Source organism: Sceloporus occidentalis, unplaced genomic scaffold (genome assembly GCF_023333645.1).
Source record: "Sceloporus occidentalis isolate IW3139 unplaced genomic scaffold, rSceOcc1.0.p SCAF_61, whole genome shotgun sequence".
Lineage (NCBI taxonomy): Eukaryota > Metazoa > Chordata > Lepidosauria > Squamata > Phrynosomatidae > Sceloporus > Sceloporus occidentalis.
Window position 1 is genome coordinate 4,451,426 of NW_028317041.1, and position 22,013 is coordinate 4,473,438.

At 39.2% G+C, this 22,013-nt stretch overlaps 1 protein-coding gene across 1 annotated transcript in view; it reads left to right on the plus strand.

Moving 5' to 3' along the window:
• Positions 1-528: 528 nt before the first annotated feature.
• Positions 529-22,013, plus strand: part of LOC149287430 (alpha-1,3-mannosyl-glycoprotein 4-beta-N-acetylglucosaminyltransferase B-like) — a 29,994-nt gene continuing 8,509 nt past the window's right edge. Inside the window, exons 1-8 of the mRNA XM_089492915.1 lie at positions 529-559; positions 5,225-5,386; positions 6,151-6,294; positions 10,325-10,458; positions 11,727-11,773; positions 12,144-12,257; positions 15,000-15,075; positions 19,757-19,871. Coding sequence (XP_089349041.1) covers positions 529-559; positions 5,225-5,386; positions 6,151-6,294; positions 10,325-10,458; positions 11,727-11,773; positions 12,144-12,257; positions 15,000-15,075; positions 19,757-19,871 — 823 coding nt within the window. The remainder of the gene's footprint in view (positions 560-5,224; positions 5,387-6,150; positions 6,295-10,324; positions 10,459-11,726; positions 11,774-12,143; positions 12,258-14,999; positions 15,076-19,756; positions 19,872-22,013) is intronic.

Consider the following 22,013-nt stretch of genomic DNA (forward strand, 5'->3'; position numbering starts at 1 on the left):
TTACATTTGGGAGTCGGTGTTTGGCTATATGTGTTTTTTATTTTTTAGGGGTCTTGAGCACAATAATGTAGGTGTGATGATGGCAGCATGTTGACATGTTAATAAGTAGTAGCACTTTGATTTATAAATCTTATTTTATTACCATTAACGCAATAGAGCTTTTGGGGCTCCCTAAGATGCCATTATGTACCTACTAATACTGCACCAGAGACTGATGTCGTCACAGCTGGGTGTATGGTACAGATTTTATGTTTATCGGGAGCTCATAAAGAGTCTACTGGTGCTCCACCTTTTTTTAATCAACTTTACTTAAAAACTGACTTTAATAAACATTGGATTATAAAGCTTGATGATCATTTAAAAGTAATGTTGACTTCTGTTTACATCCTCATTGTGTATATATATATATATATATTGCACAGCTTGTTAGTCTAGGTAGTCTTTGGCATTCAGTAACAGTCTTTGTGCCAAAGTTTGCTAATCCGCCCATGAGTGTACACCCTTTTTAGGTTGGCTCGCCGTACGTGAATGCACCTGGCAGGTACTGGCATGTTTGCCTGTAAGTTTTTTTTTAATCTAGCCACAGAAATGTTGCGAAACCTGTAGCGGGATTCAGACATGAACCAAACTCACACTTAAAACACAACACTCAATGACATGTCTTTTTTTTAGAACTATGCAAACAACGTAGACCAGCTGTTTGCTGAACAATGTCCCGCTCTGGTTCACGGACCCTTTGTGTTTCATTATTTGCAACCATATTCACCAACTGCTTGTTAATCATATCAAACTGTTAAGTTCACGTTCTACATGCTGTGGAGTATGATGTTGCTTCATAAATCATAACAATAAGTAATAATGTGATGTTAATGATGAAAGTATACCCATCAGGGATCAAAGACTGGGCATTGCGGAGAAGCCTGGTCGCTAGCTGGATAGTCGGAAAATTATAACACTTCAGGGTGTAAGGGCTGGGGCATTAGCGGACATGCTCTATCATACGCATAGAGATTGGCAATTGCAGAAAGATGGGGCTAATATTTTGTCCTGCTCATAAAATAGATCGTTAATGTATCTGAACCTGTATATACTGAACACACCTGGATGCGTGATAAATGGTAACAGTGGACATGAAATGAAGCATAGATAATGCAGGGCCCCATTACCCTTCCCATCATTTCAAATGGCTTAAAAGGCATCTTATGTCTACGTGGTTGTAGATGAGGCAGGTTACCATCAAGACTATTATGCCCAAGACCTGGTTAATTTTTGAATGCATGCATTTTAGAAGAAATGTTTATTTACACATTCTTTACTTGTTGTGTATTTAATATTTGGTGCTCCATCATTGCAACTCCTGTTCCACTTCTAAAACATTCTTATTTGATGCTCTAACCTAGTTTAGTATCCTCTCTTGTGTCCCAACTGCAGTTTGAAATCATTTGTTCCCCAAAGCTCTCCAGGTTCACCAAGTTTTTCTCCATTTGAAGATAATGGTTCTCATTGTGGTTCACTGGAGACCCAGAGCTATAGAAATGGCTTTGTAACTCTTTCCAGAATGATAGATGACTGTTTCTCATCTGTTCCTGAGTTCCTTTAGATTGTGTGCTGCTTTTTGAGACCTTTCAGGCTACCTCACTTTGTTCTATTTTAATTGATAACCTGTTCTATTTAATTTATGTTTATATTAAACAGGGCTGGTAGTAACCATGCTTGGGTGCGTCTCGTGAAATTAAACATAATTGCCAATTAAATTTCATGAGTTGGTTGATTTTGTAACTAAGGGGCGTAATTAGTTTTTCACATAGGGTAAACTAATATCGTTTGACAGCCTGGACTCCCCCCTGGCAGCAGAAGCCGGTAAGCTGTTGCGGTTGAAAGTGCCCGATCGCGCAGTTGCATTCCCTTCCGGGTTACGTCAGCAGGTCATCGGAGGACAGGATATCCTCTGCGGGGATATCCTGCCCTCCGATGAGGCACAGAGACCTGATCGGTGCAGGGGGATCGCGGGGAGGAAACCATCTCTCTCACTCCCCCTCCCGTCCTGAAAGAGAAAAGCAGAAAAAAAAAAAAAGTTAATTCATTTAAAAAATATTAAATAAATCATTAAAATAATAATATATATAATACAAAAAAAAAATTATGTGAGCTGTGATGTCATTGTGACATCACTGGCATGTTCAGGAGGTCCCTAGGAGGACCTCTAACCATTTCTGTGTAAAAATATATAAAAAATAAAAAATTTTTAAAAAAATTAAAATAAAAAAATAAAATTATTAAAAAAACCTTACTTCCCATTGCCCTAGCATAACATCTAGCCAGTATAACCCTTCTGCCCCTGTTCACAACCCCCAAACCCGTTAAGCAATAGGCATAAAAATTATACAAAATTGTACACCTTATAGTATGCTCCCTGGTGCTGGGAAAGTCTGGAAAATCTATATAAATTAGGTATTTCTGAAATCAGGGCACCTGAATTTGGAGGGGATTTTCCATCACTTTACCTAATTTTGTGAGGATTCAGAGGGAAAATGTAAAAAAAAAAAAATTAGTTTATTTTTCTAATCTTCGCTAGTTTTTACTAAATTTCTCATTCTAAATTTTCAGCTAATCATCCAACTATGGTATCAAACGAAAGCTCTGTCTCTCCTTGAAAAAACAATATATAGTTTATATGGGTACACCATTCACAGGGAAAGAGAATCATCTCTAAACCGACATACCCCAGAAATGGCAAAATTGCTCTGGGCTTTGAGGTACCAAAAACCCCTGGGATTGAAGGGGTTAAAAGCTGCATTTTGTGTTTATTCTGGTTCTTATTAACCCCTTCAGGACCGGGACGTACCTGGTACTTCCTTTTCATACATCACCGCCAGACCGGGACGTACCAGGTACGTCATCGATGATGTGCGATCCAGCGTCTCAATGGACGTTGGGATTGCGAGGGGCGGCTGCTACTGACCGTAGCAGCTACTCCCCCCTCAATTCCATGCACGTGATCGCTTTGAAGCAAATCACGAGCACGGAATTAAAATATTTAAATACAACTGCGGTCTTCAAGGGAACCACGATAAAAGACAATTGCTAGAACAGACTGTGTGCATTTACAGGAAGAAGCCATTAGACGTTACATTGATGGCATTTATTTTATAAATACGTTGGCCATTGGGAATTGTTTCCCGTTTTCTTGCAAAGTGGAGTTGTGTACTTTTTAACTTTAGCAAGTCAATAGCATTAAATTCTCCAATCAGTCTTCATAAAAAGCCAGCAATTCACAGGATTACTTTTCTCTGCAGTGTTTCTGCTGCTGAGTATGAACTGGAAGATTGTGCGTTCCCTACTGCTGTGCTCGGAGCAGATGTGATGAAACCTATGGAGAAGCATCGCGTGTATTATATGAAAGGAGCACTACAGCCGTCATGCACGTTAATATATAGATATGACAGCTGAGTAGTCCCTTTTATTTTCACCTGCCCACCTTACCTGTAGAGCCACCTGGTGACACTGAGCTGCAGGGTACTCGAGGATCTTCCCAACTGGGTCACGCTCCACTCTGCCTCTGAAAAAAGAGGCAAGGTGGGACAGTGACCGAAAATAAAGTATTGTTTTATATATATATATATAAAAAAAAAATTAAAAAAATTGTCCTTTAGTCAAATCGCAACTAAACTTCAAGTCTAGCATTGACCACAAAAAAAACAAAAACTAACGCGTGAGAAAAATCTGTGGTAATGCTTGCATACCGCTCTGAGGACCCAGCAGATCTAATGGCGACTTCCTAAATTCTTGTCAGGGGATTGGTGGAGGGAGGACACTCCTTCTGCGGACCCCCTTGGTTGTGCAACGTATAGCATATTTTCATGTACAAGAATGATGGTACATTAGGATCACTTATGTTGTAATTTTCTCAGTGAAATGAAATGTTTTATATTGTCTAAAAACATCTTAGAAATACATAGCTCGGTGCTTATGTGGACGTACTCAGTTATACAATATTTAGATGGATACTCAAATGTTAATAAAACTGACCTGATGGATGTGAAGGCAGTACCTCGAAAGTACACTTATTTGTTACTACCACAGGACATGACGATTCTAGAAAGAAAACAAAACATATCTCTTTTAGCTATTCTGATTTTTTTTTTTATTTTTTTTTTTTTTATATAAGGATAATATTTTTTGATGTCACAAAAAAAGGTTATGTTGAGGATTATGGGGCAGTTTTTATCTTTCTTTCTTCAACTTTTTTTTCTTTGCCGCTGTTTTATATTGAACATGCATTCTAATGTGTTTGATCTATTGACATGCAGTAGAGATTGCTTTTGAGTCTCTTCTTTTCTTTTACAAAGTAACAAGCAGTTGTTATAGTGTTTAACTGGGGATTTTTGCATGTGTTTTGTCCTTACCTTATTTCTACAGTAGACAGCAGAGTGAACAAGAAATGTCCCTCTTGAACTGATCTTAAACCTAAGAATAAAGAGTAACTTAAATAGGACTGTTGTAGCTTGAAATGCCATTAAAGATGTCTTCCCTGATCAATAGCATGCCCAGTTACATTTTATATTCATTATTACATTAAACAAAATCCTATTGGTAATGCATGGGGGAAATTTCGTCGTGTTTAATTCCCCCTCTAATGAATTGGGGCAGAAGTGCAGTAGGGATCCAGTCTGACCAATGACTGCAGAGTAATATATTTAGGAGTGTGTCTGTGTATGCATTAGATTCAGAGTAGGGTTATTTAAACAAATGCATATATGTATTTGTTTTATTGGATAATTCTTTGTTCCACCAGAACAAAAACAAGCAGCATGTGTAAAGGAGTATAGAGTTTTTGTTTCTGTTTAATGTACTGAAAGCAAAACTATGAGATGCATGTAAGAAATAATAAAAATAAAGTAAATATTGCATGAGAAAAAGCACGAGTGAAGTTGAAGGGCACTTTAATGCGTATAATAGCTGAGCGTTCCTCTTTAAGTTACTCTTTTGCTTTCCTTGTACTCCATCCCTCCCTCTGGGCCAAATGTGCTCCCATTGTTTTGAATGTAACCTCTTTCCTGCCACTCACAAGGATGCTCAAAGCGCCCAAAAGTGGTTTGAAAGTGCCACTAAAGCTAACTAACTCTTTTTTTTTTTTTTTCTCTCACTCTTACTCTCTCATGTATAGTATGCATTTATTGTTGGTGACGCTATATACATTTAACATCCATTTGTTTTTTTGTAGGGTATGGAATAGACTCGTACGAAAAACAGTTTACAGAACTCCAGCAAAGGTTGTTTCACGCCGAACAAGAGAATCGAAAGAGGTCTCAAGATCTGAGCAATGTGCTTGATGAAATAAAGCGAGCCGTAGCAGAGAAAAGAAATGCTTTTGAGAATCACACAGGTAATGATTGGTCTATATATTGCTGATTTAATCTTTATTGAAACTCATTTTTCCATCTGATTGTGTCCTTTTCCCAGCCTCAATGTGTTTATCCCATAGTGGAACGTCATTGTGTGCAATGTAATGCACACAATGTTTAGATGAGATAATATCACAGGCTTCCATATCTCCCTGGGGGAAAACACACAGCACAAAATAGAAGGTAAATCACCACACAAGGAGGCACCGATATTCTCCCTTTTTTGAAACAGTTATTGAGTGTGAAGCCCTTTGTCATGCCACCTGTAACCCACCTCTGTTGTTCCTCAGTACACCTAGCAATTAGGAGGCTATACTGCAACGCTGGTTAAATCATCCTCTCTTTGAAGCCTGTGTTCAGGACAGACTACCCTACAAGTCAGCTGCTTGAATTCAAAGGTCCATTGGTTACTGCTGGGTCACTAATTAACTTGAGACTTAATTGCACCTGTGATAAGTTCTTTATCTTTTTTTTTTCTGCTCTGGTAAATATATCAAGCTTTGATGAATTGCTTATCCTGGCACGCATTACACAAATTTTGGTAATGTAACTGCTTACCAGTTGTGTTCCCTAATTAGTTTGTGCTCTTCTACCTAACATGTAGTGATTTTCTATCTTCTGTTCTGTTTTGATGGTGTTTCTACAAGAATGTTCTCCTATGATCCACCTTTTAGTTTGCTCCCATCCGAGCTGTCTTCCTACTGTCTTCCTACCACCCTCACCAATCTTCTTTTTGGTCTTGCAGTTGAGGAGATAAAATGGAAAGTTATGAATCTGACCAGCAAGCTCCCCATGCAGTTCTCAAACATTTACATGTTCCTGCCTCATCTGCTGGGTCATGATGATAGCCTTCAGCCCAACGTGCTCTATGGACACGGGAGAACAGGGGGTGAGGTGGTTGTTGTTATTATTGTTGTTATTTATTATTATTATATACATATATTAGCGCCCTCAAATTCCATAGAGCTGTACAATGGGTGGACAGGACAAAACAAGTGGTATGTATCATAACAAATTGACCTACAGAGACAGCAGGTAATTATTAGTTATTATTGAAATCAGTTTACCATCTTGCTAGTTTTTTCCTTACTTGAATCCAATAATGTAGTTTGCAGCTGTGCTAATATCTCTTCCAACTAGTCAGCCAGCTATGACCGTCCAGAGCATGTAATGATATAATAGTCCTTATCTGGTTTAATGCTATGTACATGACATATAAATGATTCCTGAAAGACATATGTAGTGCCTTGCTTAAAGTACCGTATTGGCTCGGATATAGGCTGCACCCTAAAAGTTAGGTGATTTTTTTTTTTTAAAGAAAAAAATTTCTTAGGAAAAAAAAAACACTTAGTGGAACAGACGTGCCGCCACTCTGCAAGCGTTAACAACCTCGTCTACACGATGTGCTTTAACAATCTCCCTTGCCGGGACTCCCCCCGTCTGAATTCCCGGCAAGGGAGATTGTTAAAGCACATCGTGCAGATGTGGCAGCAGGGGCTGTTTACGCGCATCGCTGCTGCCGGTGGACGTCTGCACGATGTGCTTAGACAACCTCCCGTGCCGGCAAACCCCCAGCCCCCCCCCGTGGGAAGTGCTGGCAGGGGAGGCTGTCTGAGTGTATCAGAGAGTAGGATACGGGTCCCCTGCACCGCTGCGGGGATCTGTATACTAACCCTGCTGCCTGCCCGGCGCCCAGGACTGCATGTCCCGGGCATCGGGTGCTAAACCCCGAATATAGGCCGCACCCCCATTTTAAAGACTTAAAGTGGGGGGGGGGAAGTGCGGCCTATATTCGAGCCAATACGGTATTTAGATCCCGATGCTCTCATTTTACTGAATTAGAAAAAGTACAGTAAGATTTTATTTTAAAACAATAAACTGTTGTAAGGTGACTGGCTTCATTTTGGTAACATTTTATTAAAAAAACAAACAAAAAGTAATGTAAAACATGATCCTCGCATACACATCAACTACTACTCATTTGGTTTAACTTGATGATTAACTCCAGCCCCCCCCCCCAACCTAAATTGTGATGTTCCTATGTACAGCTACTGCTTTTGGGCTGTGTACCCTTTGCACGCAGTGTTGTAGTGATATTGCCCGTGTTGGACGTCCTTTGGGGAGATGGATTTAATGCTGAAATCCGACAGCAACTCGGACGCCAATGATAAGATTATTGTGACTTTAGGGCTAATCTCTGTAAATTTGGAGCTTGTAGTATTTCTTTCTTCCTTTAATATTTACCCAATAAAATCAATATTGGCTTGCAATAACAGATTTTTGCATTTGTGTGTTTAAAATATAAAAATAACTTCAGTGTACCATTTGTAATTCAGTAATATGAACAAATTAGTAAAGGGGTCTGAATATTTTTGCAAAAGACTATTTGTCCTCCATCTCTCCAGTTGTCTTGGATGGTAGCATCATGGGACTTTCAGTATTTAAGATACTTTATTGATTTTTATTCTATAGTATTTTGGCTGCACATGAGTATTTTACTATCTAGGGACCAACAATAAATATCTCGACACATGACAATGTTTTATTAATACCCCGCTGTTTCTACTTTGGATCCTTTTTAGGTAGTCGTTTGTGTTAAAATATAAGCTCAGCTACATGTCACGTTTAATCACAACCTTGAGTGTTGAGTGTGTTTGTAAAATGTTAATCTCAAACTGCACAAACAAGATTGAGATAACATGTCATGTGCATGTTACTTCAGAGTTTGTACCTATAGATAGATATAGGGAAGGTCACCCTTATATAGGCTATAATGGATGGAAATCTTCTTTTTCTTTTGTTTACACTTAATATTGGTTTAACGCATATTGTGTAAATTGTGCTTTTTACATATGGAACAGCCGCACTTATATTGTATAATACATTGATTTATCATAAACGTAAGAGTAATAGTTTAAGGGAATTGTGATAACCTTCCCTTTTTTGTAATATGTTTGTTAAATAGTGTTAGTGACTCAGACTTCAAGGGAAGGAGGTATGTTCTGAATCCATCTGGAGGAAGGCTCATACCTACACCACCATTAGTAGATTTGTTATAGTGGGGCATGCATTAAGTAGACTTCATTAGAAAGTGAAGGCCAGTAGAAGGAGGCTGTGGATGAGATTAGAGGGGTTAGAGCACCCCTATATTCTATAGTGCATTTGTTATGGATTTAACTTGTACATTGATTTCAGCGTGAATCACAAGGGGTTCTCGGAGCGAGGGTTCTCGGAGCGAGGGTTCTCGGAGCGAGGGTTCTCGGAGCGAGGGTTCTCGGAGCGAGGGTTCTCGGAGCGAGGGTTCTCGGAGCGAGGGTTCTCCAGAGCGGAAATAATTTTTGTAACTGGAACGCTGTATTTGCCGGTAGCCCTCCTTAATTAAATTGTATGTAAATATTTAAACATGCAAGACTTTCACTAGGGGCAGAAATTTATTTTCTCCCTACTACTGTACTTTTTTAAAAGAGGGGAAAAAACCTATTTCCCTTGAGCATGGATGCATTATTGTATACGGTGATGTAGTATAGCATTTAACAAAATGGGTTTTATTCTTATTGGTGCCATTGTAGGCAGTTGCTTAATATTTTGGGTGACTTTCCTGCCCAGACAACACACAAATCTATGACCAACGCTGGCTTCCCTGATGCCCTTTACCCTTGCTTAGAAGCACCACTTGTTTAATACTGTATTTGCTTGATTATATGACAACCCCCCCCCCCCCCAAAATCTGAATATGAATTAAGGAAAAAAAGCCCAAATATAAGATGACCCTATAGGAAAAATGTACTAGTAAATATTAATTCATGTTAACTTTTCTTTTCATATTTAATAAAAGCTATGACTGAGAAAAATATTTTTTTTGTTTTTATTTCCTTTTGCTTGCCACTCTGCCTCCCTGATATGCCTTATACCCCCCTATATGCCACTCTGCCTCCAGAAATGCCTTATACCCACCTATATGCCATATAGGGGGTTAAAAGGCTTATCATGGGACAGAGTGGCATATAGGGGGGTATAAGGCATTTCTGGAGGCGGAGCACCCCCACGACTTACCAGTGCTTTTGACTCCTTGGTGTCTGGGGGCAGCGGGTGTTCCGCCGGAACTTCTATGAGCACCAGAAGGTCATGTGATGCCGGTGCTGTGTCATAGAAGCTATGGTGGAAGTACAAGCAGTAGCGGGGGTTGTATGTGTTCATCGAGCGGACGTTGGCCGGCTGGCAGAGGAGAGAGTTCTGGCAGCCGGGGAAGGTATGCGCATAGACAACCTTTGCTGCTGCTAGCACTTTCGCCGGTGCTCGGTGATAGAAGCCCTGGTGGAAGTGCCGGCAGCAGCTGAGGTTACCAGACAGGAGGATCCAGGTCCCCTGCAGCGCTGCGGGGGATCTGGATCTTTAGTCTCATAGTTGGACCCAGGGCCGACCCAAGGTAAAATGCCGCCTGGGGCGAATTGTAAAATGAAGCCCCCCCCTTATCTACCCTTCCTCTCCCTCCCTCCCTATTATCTACCCTTACCCCCCCCCCCCTTGTACTTACCTTTCAGCAGTCCTGCGGCGAATCTCCCTGTTCGGTCTCTCAGCATTACAAGCCGGCACCGAGACCGAACAGGGAGACTCGCCGCAGAGGAGAGAGAGAGCCCCTTTCTCTCTCTTTCGCTTTAAAAAAAAAAAAAGGGGGCTTGGGGCGGCAAATTGCCACCCCTTCAAAAGTGCCGCCTGGAGCGGCCCTGGTTGGACCTCATTTGAGGTCTGATTAGAAGACGACCTCGATTATAAGACAAGGGGTATTTTTCAGGGCATTTGCTCTGAAAAAACACCTTGTCTTATCGAGCAAATATGGTATTTTTTATGTTAATAAAGTTTATATAAAAAGTGCAACTATCTCTTTAAATACCTTTCCCTTTTTTCTTTTGTATCAACAGTGTCAATTGTCATTGGTATCCCGACAGTAAAGAGAGACAAACAGAGCTACTTGTTGGATACTTTAAGTTCCCTTTTCTCAGAAATGTCCACAGAAGAAAAACAAGACTGTGTGGTAATTGTTTTCATAGCAGAGGTAAGGCGGTATTAAATCACCCGTGGGGAAAAAAACCTCTGCCGGGAGAAAACTAAATATTACATGCCAAGCTTTGTGGCAACATGAAACCTCCAACGTTAATAGCTACTTTAATGTGTGGGGATGCGTCCAATGCCTGCGTGTTTATTATCTGTGTTCCATGCTGACTGTACAGTATGCCGAGATACTAAACATTTCGTTATATGTGACTCCACTGGCTGGCTGTAAACATGCCCTCTCTAAGCAGCGTGTTTGCTTCCCTTCCCTTGCTTGCTTTCAGGCTGCACCATCGGGCTGCATGCATGCGTGCGCACAGGTTTTGGCGTGCATTTGCTTCCAATCCTTGTGGGAGAGTTTAGGAATTGATCCCTGTGCATTCTCATGCAACCGGTGACAAACAAGCCCTAAAGGAGGTGCTTTAGATATTTTTGTTTTAACTGGATATCTACGTTTGAACTTTTTTATTGAGTTTTCCCAGATAAAAACAAGGAAAGTAGGGTAGAACATAATAAAAAAACAAGTTGCATTGCAAAATGACACAGTACCCCAGTGACGTCCCCCAAATGACCAAAGCTGAAATAAGCGTCTGTATTTTAGATGTATTTCTTAGAGCAAAATAGTGTCCGTGCCCCACTAATTGATGCTAGTAACAGGACACTGGAGCCTGGGTGCTGTGGGCTCTGTGATCTTGAACAGATTGAAGAGAGAGACCTCTCTCTTCTAAACATGAATTTGTTTTTTCGTCTTTTTCGATATCTGCATACCTGTGGGCTAAACGTGGAGAGTTCCCAGGTGTGGATATCAGTTGGGGTATAGCTTTCACCGTAAATATTCGGAACATACTAGCATTCTCAAAAAGACCCACTAACAGTTCCTGATCAGAAACACATGTTCCTAGCGCTTATGTTTCACTCCAGACTATATGTATGGGGAACATGGATTTATTACAGGGTGGAATAAAGCCGCTCTGCAGAGTGTTTCTACATGCGCAAGTAAGGGCTTGGAGGTTTAATAATCATCAGTTGTGTCTGTTAAAAATAAAAAATAAAAATCTGGCTGTTATTTTGATGAAATAATCCTTCAATAGGCTGCACGCCAACAATCCTCCCATGTTTCCCGCTAGCAGCTGTTGAGACATTGATGGTTACCAACTATATGATCATTACTCTGATATATCATTTTGGGGTTTTGTTTTTTTTTTTATTTTTTCTTGTATACTTTGAAAGTCTGCACGTAAAACAATTCCCAAATAAAACTGTTTGTTTCAGGTCAATTTACAATATGTTGATGATCTTGCTTACGGAATAAAAGAGAGGTATGTGCTGGTGACTTTTTTTTATTATATTTTTTTCTAGATGTCTTGGATAAAATATAAAAACTTATATTTGAATGACAATTGTTTACAGGCCCCAGGATTAACAGCATGGTGTGTATATATATATGTATGTGTGTATGTGTGTGTATATATATATATATATATATATATATATATATATATATTTTTAAATAGTGCTTCTCATTGGGGTTGTGGAGTCACTCGAGTCATTAATGAGATGACGTAGACCAGTACGAAAAGCTTGTTTTTAATGTAACCTACTGAATAAATGTATATACATTAAATCTAAGGCTTTTTTCAGCACATCTATTCATCCTGAAAACATAAATATTTAATGTTCTACTTGCAGTTTTCCTCGTGAAATACAGTCTGGTGTCCTTGAGATCATCTCTCCCCCAGCGTCTTACTACCCAGATCTAAACAATGTTAAGGAAACCTTTGGGGACTCCAAGGAGCGAGTGAGGTACTGTAGCAGACGGCGGTAATTGTGCAGAGTGTACCAGAGAGGCAGAGAGATGCCGGAAAAAGCCAGACCAGTTTCCTCTGTTTAAAAGATCCAAATTTATATTGAGTATCTTGAAAATATGCTGACTGTATTTGTTTTTCCCCTGTGATATACATATGTGTATTGGGTATTGGAGTATGGCATTTTTAAAGCACATACTGAGTGTAGAGTGATAACTGGTCAATATGTAAATATGTCTCTACCTGACACGCCCAAAATATATAAAACATATTTGTAGTTTTTCAAAGGGACGCTTTAAAGGGTTACTCCAGCCATCATATGCACTTTAATTATGATATCCCCCCTTGAAAATGGATAGGGAATCCTGGTCAATACACCCCCCAGCTATCTCCGTGCATGTTACTTGCACCCAGTCGGCCCCAGTTCTGGCTCAGGGACTGCTGCGGGGGTCTGTTCAGACCCTTCAAGCAGCTAATCAGTGGCAAGAATCATTGGACCGCATAAGATGAGGGTAGCTTGCAGATGGATGAGGGTAGCTTCCACTTTGGGTAAGTCCTTTTATACATATTTTTTGGTTTTTCAGTACTTTTAATATGCATTTTTTTCTGTACTGGAGGTGTGTTTTTAATGCTTATGATAGCTTTGTCACTGTTATATTTATTTTTTATTTTTTTTCTTTCTTTGCGTTAAAATGCAGAGTGGTATTAATCAGAACGCCGTCTATAAAAGTGTTAATATTAAAGTACGTTATTCATTGGGGATGGCGGCTTCTAAACCATGTTTGCGATACTGCCATGTCTCGCTCCTCGCATGCTGTCTGCGTCGGAACATAACATCATATCCTGCGCTGGGTCTAGGGGAATGCTGGGAGCATGTTAGGAGCACTTTCAAAAATTGACATGTTGCCGTGAGTTCAGTTTTTTTTTTTTTTTTTTTTTTTTTTTTCCCCCCTAAAAGTTCTCATCTGTAGTTAAGGATTATCTGTCATGGATTTTTTTGTATGCGGTTCTAGTACTTTTTCTTTATTGTAGTCGTATCCGTGTGACCTGTACTTAACGGAGCACTACAACCTGTAGGCTGAAAATATATTTCCTGTCTTGTTCTTCTATTGTTTTTACTCGACCAGGGCTGATCTACAAATGATACCTGCAGAAAGAGCCTACTTCATCTTTATTAAAAAAAAATCTTACACAGTTCTGTGCTAATTGTCCGAATTAAAGATAATTGGACATAAGCCTAGACAAGATAATATACGTTAACAACTATCATTCACAAAAAAATCTATACTTTGCACAGAAGAAAAGACTTGTAGGTAAAAATGCATTTTCAGCACTTTTGCTCAGTAAGTAGCTTATTATAGCTATCCCTGAAACCAGGGATAAACTCTTGTTTTCACCCCACTGGTCACTGGATTATTTCTCGAGAAAAACACTGTCTGTCCACACTGTTCCAACACATACTCCTCCCAGATATCTCTTCATAAGCCTGTTTATCTGTAGTCAACCATCTTTACCAACGTGTCTCTTACTGGTATGTGTTCTGTCCTGATATCAAAAGAAGAGTGGCTCTGATAGATCCAAATGATTTTTTAAATGTATTTTTGTCCACTATTATGAAAGCGTTTAATATGCGATGGCAATTATAGCTAAAAGAGACAAAAAAAAGTAATGTTTAGAAAAGATAGACACAAGGTGCTCAATGCGCAAGCATGTATCGAACAAGGTTACTACAAATCCTACATTTTCTCGGTGGAATTCTTCAAGTACTAAAGCGACAATCTACTGCACCAAACAACCACACAAACAATTACAAAAAAAATGGCTCAGCACTGGGAGTAGTCTTTGACCGGAGGTGTAGGCAGTAACACAAACCATGCCGGGAATCTCTCCTATCTGGCTTGAAGGTAGAATCTTTGGGATGGGTGTGGCGGTCGTGCCTAAGGGTGTGATGGCTCTATAAGGGTCTTCCAATATAACCAGGGGATATAGATATGTAAAATGAAGAAAAAACAAAAAATAGTGCAGTACATCTTATGGAGCCAAGGTGAATAATAACAGGAAACACACTATAGAGAGCTTAATATAGCTCTATTGTAACAGCATTGGCAGTATAATCCCCGCCGTCTTCTGATTATATTTAGGTCACAGCTTCTCAGAGTGGATATGTAGAGACATAAATGATACAAGACCTAGTGTATTTCATTTTACATATCGCCATCCCCTGGTTATATTGGAAGAGCCTTACAGCCATCATACCCTCATGTACGACCGCCACACCCATCCCAAAAAAGCCACACAAACAATGAGTGCATATTAAGGAACTTGATATGTTGGGTGGAAAAAGCCACCTATCTTGTTAACATAGTGGAGTATAACTAATAGTGTAAAAAATAAATAGTGAAAAATAAATAATGAAGTGCACTCAGTGCAAATCTAATAAGATTCAAACAGAACCTGATACATATGGAACATCCAAATCGACCAATATTGGGATAAAGTATCTTGAAAAACAAATCCAATGTGAACTGTATTGCAATACTGGAGTATACCATACCTTTAGAAGAATTGTGAAACTATAGTTTGGCGGTGTCCGCTCACGTAAATACTTATCTTGACTATCCTAAAAAAAAAAAAAAACACTAAAATTTAATTGCAAGTAAGTTTTGTATCCGGATGTTGTATCCCGTTTTGTTGTGCATGGTATACAAATCACTGATACATGTTACTTTTATCTTTGCAGGTGGAGGACAAAGCAAAATTTAGACTACAGCTTCCTGATGTTGTACGCTCAACCAAAGGGTGTCTATTACTTACAGGTAGTTTTAAATAAGTGTGTTGCGTCTGCTTTATTGGTATATGTGTAGTTATATGTGAAACGTCAGCGTGTAAGCCTCTTCTGTGTTCTATGGTTTATCAAGATGGTGATAGCAGCTAACCTTTTGCCTCTTAGTAAATCTGTGTGATTTTTGGATAGGTTGGCATTACTGGATCTGATGTTCACTGGTCAGAAAATACCCCTCTTCTACTCATAAGAAGCCAATACATGCGCCCAGGCCCAATATACCGTGAAAGAAAGCACTGTCTCTAGGAGTAGCCCACAGACTATGTTGACAACTAAAATACTCCAGCCATCATATGCAGTGTCATGTATATAATAGAGAGGTCTATTTACATTTTCATGGTGTTAATTTTACAAACACGAGTTCTTCTGCAGAATCCCTCCACATGCCTTTGCCCCTCAGCTGTTTTGCGGGCCGGCGATGTGTTTGGCCAAACGCATCTTTATCAACGTGATAAACGTTGACTGGAGGTAACGATGCAGGCACATGCCTGCTCAGAACTTCATGAGTATGAGTGGAAATCGCTCCAATTGATTTCAATGTGAGTGCATCCTGCCAATGGTTGGCTACTTTAAGCAGCCAGTTAGTGGGAAGAGCCATTGGACCACAGAGCAGGGGCAGCTTCTGATCGTTGTATTGTGTTAGCAGAAAAGGTAAGGTGTGCAAATACCCCGGGAAACTGACTTGGCCACAAGTTTTTTCCCTTTTATGTGATTTCCACATATAGCGGCCTGCTACCTATTCTCTACTCACTATTCGTCCTATGCCAGACCTTTAGATAAATGTGTGTTGTTGAGTGGATATTCCTCATTGTGTCTGCTAGAGATAAATATTACTGGCCCATTTGGTTTTAGTTGTTTTTATTTATAGTTATTTCACCCTGCATAAATCTTTTTTTTATACAGATTTAATACGCCTAGGTGTGATTGTTTAACATATTCAACCTGTGTACACAGTCCTTATCTGATGTGCATTTATGAAATGTTTACATAAAGGGACTAAACCCGTGCTCTTTATTGCGCCGTGTTTGTACAGTTTTCATTACAATGAGGACCATGGGTCGTTCCTCGCTGTAATAATTTCATTCCCAAGTGCAGCCCGTTAAAGTGACAGGTATGCATTGTTCTCTAAGGTAGTAACTAACAAAAAAAATCTGCTGGGATATTTGTAGATCCTGAAATGTATGTCCAGAGGGTAGGGGACCTACACTTTTTGAGTTATGTTGAGTTTCTTTGAAAGTGATCCGCTCCACAGTGACTGTAGTTGTGGTTTACTGTGCGAAAAAGGGAGGAAGTCTTGCATTTAGCAAGACCTGACTTGAGCCATGTAATCATGCTGTATCTACCATAAGCTTCATATTTTAAAACAATTTCCTTTATATAATAACGTTTGGGGTTATTAGTGTGTGTGACTCAATACTACTAAATAGCAATACTAGATGGAACTGTGAAGACATTACTTGCCTATTATGTATACTCAAATATATAGTTCATATGGCTTATTTAAGACGTAATTTCAAAAGACGAATGCTGGGAACAATCGGGTAGGATCTGAAAAGTTTTTATACCCCAAACATCCGCATAAAAGTTTTTAACCCTTTTTTTTTTTTTTATTTTTTTTTTTTTTTTTTTTTTGTGTGTAGATAATAGTAAGGTAAAAAGGTAAGGTAAAGTTGTCCCTATAAAGCATAAGCTGCTACACGTTCAGCCCCGGTTGATCTCAGAGATATATATAATTACACACATGGGGACTCTCAAGTTAATGCTCAGCATTAAGCCCAGGGGCAGCATCTCCATCTTTACAGGATGGTGCATGTATAAGACTAGGGCTGCAACAACTAATCGATATAATCGATAATGAAAATGCCCCTCGTTTTATAATCCGACCTCAAATAGTTCCCCCCCAGCCAACCTGAATCCTCCTCTCTGTGCAATGTGACGTCCACCGGATGTCTCCGCTAGACACCAGGGAGTCTGGAGCATGAAAGGCATATCTAGGGGGCAGAGTGGCAAGCCTGGGGTCAGATGTGTATAACTGGGGGGGGCAGGTTGGCATTTTTCTCAATCCTAGTTTTTATTAAATATGAAAAGAAAATTATTTACATGTGAATAATATTTACTAGTAAAACCTTTTTTTAGGTATTAAAACCTAGTTTAACCCCTTGATGACAATTGCCGGTCCGGGCACGTCATGGAAATTCAAGTGGATAACGACAAATGACGGAGAGCGGTCACAGCCGCAGCTGCCGGTGATCTTCGCCATCAGCAAGATGGCGGCGGCCCGGGAAAATTCAATAAAGAAAAACAAAGTCTAAAAAGTTCGCTAGACGGTCTCCAGACTCTCTAGAGAACTCTGGCTCCACTTGCAGGTTGAATATAGGTACTGCATTTAACCATGCAAGTCAATGGAGCTCAGCTTTCTAATCACAGTGTGATTAGAAAAAATAAATTAAAAATAAAATTTAATAATAATTAGAAAAAAAAATATAAAAATAATTTCCCACTGATGTCACTATCAGGGGAACCTTCAAGTTGAAAAAAAATGTAAATAAAAAAAAATATATATATATAAAAAATATATTTTGTGAGCAAGTCCTAAAATTAGCATATTAGCTTAAAACAATTCTCGCATGGAAAGAGTTAAAATACTGGCATATTAAATGCCCATGGGGTGTCTACTTTTAAAAAAAATGTATGATTTGATGGGGTAAATTGAATTGGCCGGGTTCAACAAGGTCCCAATTAACACGGGGGGGGAAGGATGGCCACACATCTAATTTCCAATTAGAAAAATGCACACGTACCAAATGTGGCCTTTTAGTTCCCCCCAAAAATGACAAAGCCATGCATGTGGGGTATCACTGTACTCAGGAGATGTTGCTGAACACATATTGGGGTGTCGTGTGACAGCGGCATATACCAGGAGCTGTAAATTCATACATAAAGTAGGTGTGTGTGGGAAAAATACACACACAAAAATACTACTGCAAACTTTGAAAAAATGCTGGTGGTAAAATGTGTGCATGCAAAGAGTTAAAATACCAGCATTTAAAATACCCTGGGGTGACATATACGAGAACTTTTTAATTCATACCTGAAGTAAAATGTGTGTGACAAAACAAATGCAAAAAAATGACTATCACAAAGTTTGACAAAGACTGGTGGTAGATATGGTGCATGGAAAGAGTTAAAATACTAGCATTTGAAATACCCTGGGGTGTCTAGTTTTCAAAAATATATGGTTTTGTTGGGCATACTGAAATGGCCCGGCTCAAAGATGTACCAAATAGGGCATGGGCAGTGGATCCCCAAATGCCAAAGTTCAACATTGAAAAATGCGCATGCCCCAAATGTGGCCCTTTTGCCCCCAAACAGCCAGGCAAAATCATTCATGTGAGGTATCGCTGTACTCAGGAGATGTTGCTAAACACATATTGGGGTGTTTTTTGATAGTGACATATACCAGAACCTGTTTATTCATACCTAAAGTAAAATGTGTGTGAAAAAACAAATGCAAAAAAATTACTACCATAAAGTTTGACAAAGGCTGATGGTAGAATAAGTGCTTGGAAAGGGTTAAAATACCAGCATTTGGAATACCCTGGGCTGTCTAGTTTTCAAAAATATATGATTTGATGGGGTAAATTGCATTGGCCGGCTTCAAAGATACCCGAAATGGCACATGGGGGGAAGAATTACCAGATTTGGAAAAAATGGCTTTGAAATAGCAAAACGGTACCTGTACTTATTGCTCCATAACGTGCAGAAAAAAGCAAAAAAACATAAAAACATTGGGTATTTCTAAACTCAGGACAAATAGTAGAATCTATTTAGGAGGTTTTTTTTATTACCTTTTTATAGATGAGTAAAAGATTTTTCAACTAAAAGTTTATACTTTTTTAATAGTAAATAATGATACAATCAAAACAATGTAATCTAAAGAAAGCCCTTCTTGTCCTGAAAAAAACAATATCTAATGTGTGTGGGTTCAGTAAACGGGAAAGAAGAAAATTACAGCTAAACACGGGCAGCGCAGAAATGTTAAAACGGCCATTGTCACGAAGGGTACAAAAAGTAAAATCAGCCTTTGTCACGAAGGGTTTAAGAAATATTGTGTTTGGGTTCCTTCTTTAAAGTATAGCATTTATTATGTCAGTAAAATAAGAAGGCAATTAGAGAAATGCCATTGTGGTAAAGAGATAAAAGTGGTGAGTGCGCAGAGTGTGACACGTTAATGTAAATTTTAATTTCTTTATTCTACTGTTTAACAACCAGTTTGTTCATTAAATAAACAAAAAAATTGCATATTTTTCATCCGATTAATTGAAAAGATAATCAGCTAACTAATTGATTCTGAAAATAACCGTTCCTTGTATAGCCCTATATAAGAGATAAGTGGCTCTCATAACTGAAATAATTTAGTCTCATTAAGTCGGCTATGATCAAAACAATAAGCAATAAGAACAAAGGGGTAGAGAAGCAGCAGTGGGGAAGTGGCTTCAAAGTTTTGCATGAGCGCTAGTTTCCATTTAATGTAAAAATGTTATTTTGCATATAGAGTTGGGCTTGCCGGTCTTCTCCAGGAACGCCCGTCATTAGTATGTACAGGAAATTCTGTATATTTACTAAACCATGTTTTATTTTGGGTTTCCCTTCAGTTAGAAGATGACATCGTTGCCAAACCACAGTTTTTCCAGTACTTGAAGAATTTTGCAGACCAACAACCTTCCGATGACTGGATGATCCTTGAATTTTCTCAGCTTGGGTTTATTGGTAGGTTTTGAGGACCCCGCGTATTAAATCTCTTCATATGTGCTGATGACAGCAAGGCGCATTAATAGAGGCACATTAATAGATTAACAGTCCTAAACGTTTGAGGATAAAGCTTGCTTCACTTTTGTTACAAGTATGCCTGTGTTGAGGATTCTGCATTTATTGCCGTGGTGTATAAATATAAAGTTGAATTAAAATATGCAACACGTTGAAAGGAATCCTAAATGGAAAGTCGCTATGCTTAATGGTGTATCGCTTGTGTAACGTCAGTGCTGCCAGGTAACCCACGTCTAATTGCTTTAACAAACACGTTTGTGCAAAGGACACCACATGCATTTTTGCAGAATCCACCCCCCCAATACATTTGCCCCCCCAAATAAATGCCCTGCAGGACCCGTGTTCAGTCAAACACATTACCCTGCACATGATATGCTCTCCTCTAGTCACCTCTGGTTTGGAGACGCTGGGGATGTGCACCTGAGTGTCTGCAAATCGAGGTTTCATGTTGACTTTCCAGAAAAACAGGTCTCTGAGTTGCTGTGCGGTTAGCTGTAATGGAGCTTTGGTTTGGGGTTGTGTGTGTGTTTACTTTGTGTGTGTGTGTGTGTGTTTACTTAATTGTCATGACAATTAAGGATTTAAAAATGAGGCAAACGATAACATTGTTAATTTTATTTCTGGAAAGGGTTTCAATTAATAAGCAAATAATAAAATTGAGTAGGTTACTACGTAGAACAGCATCTTTTAAATACTATCTAGTGTAACATACCAAGTGTTCTCTGTACATATAACCCACTAGCTTGTATAAAATATTAAGCCCTACCCTCTGCTCTGCTCACTAACTGCGTTGTGTGCCGTTTTCTTTTAACAAGTAATTTTCTCAACGCAGAAAGAATAATGCATGAGAAAGCTGTTGCACTACATTACACTTTTACAGTTTAAAAGGATTCCCTAAAAACAAAGGGTTACTTTTCTTGTTTTTTTTGTTAATGTTAAATTGTACTGAAAGTGTGTGTTTTTGTTTGATTGCGTCTTTGTGAACAGTCCAAATATTTGGCCATTGTATAACTGGGCTGTCCCACGTTTACAGGCTGTGGGGATCATGGGGGGGATCCTGTGGTCATTGCAGCACATACTTCCCTCGAAACTCACACATGGCCAACTCATGAAGCACCTATGTCACAATCCTCCCTAACGCCGACCTCCCCCAAACAAAAGCTTCCCAGTTTGGACACATTTTATGTTTAAAACGTTTCTGCTTTCAGACTTAATCTTTGCCACACAACCTCATGCTTTCCAACCATCTATTTTTTTTTTCCACATGGCTGTTCTATGGGTTCATGGGGGAATTGAGGTGATAAGATAGAGGTCTGTGCTGCTACAGCTCCTATGTGGCAACCTTGTGACACATTGATGATGGCCCTGTTTCTAAACACACCCTTCATCTCCCCTCTACTCCCAAGACTTCAGGGATGAGACACCTTTGAGATGTGATCACTTTTGGTCACTGATTTCAGCAAACAAAATGGCCCATACCTTCAGCTATTTGTTTGTCAATCAATTATTTTTAAGATTTGAGCTTTAATTTGCACCCTTGTGCGAGCCGAGATTGTCAGCAGCCTGTGGCAGGGCCAGCATTATCTAAATGTCCTGTCCTGATGTTCTCTTCCTTCTCTTTCCTCTCTATTCCAAAGGCTGTCTGAATAACCAGCAACTCAATGATAGGGGAGATGCAGATCCTAAGGAAAGAAAGTCAAGATGCACTCTTTTAATATGTATATACTGCTTATTTTAGTCCGTGAACACTATTTCCTAGGCTTATTTAGTGCATAGAAGGATAAAATACAAGAGTTGGGAGTTGATCTGCTTTAACTTGCTGTTGAATTTAATACCCAGGAGTTCTCTAATGTACCTTGTGTGCTGCAGTAAAGCAAGGTCTTGTTTGGTTTTAAAGGGTTACAAATTCCAACAGATCAATTTGGATTTTTGGAGTGATCTCAAAACACGGTGGGAACTCCTGTTAAAGTCATTTGCATAATGGTTTAAGAAGTAAGGACGGGACATTTCCTTGTTCTAAAGAACACCTTATGAATGTTGTGTAAGTTCTGAAGAAATGTAATATAGATGACCAGGATTGACCAC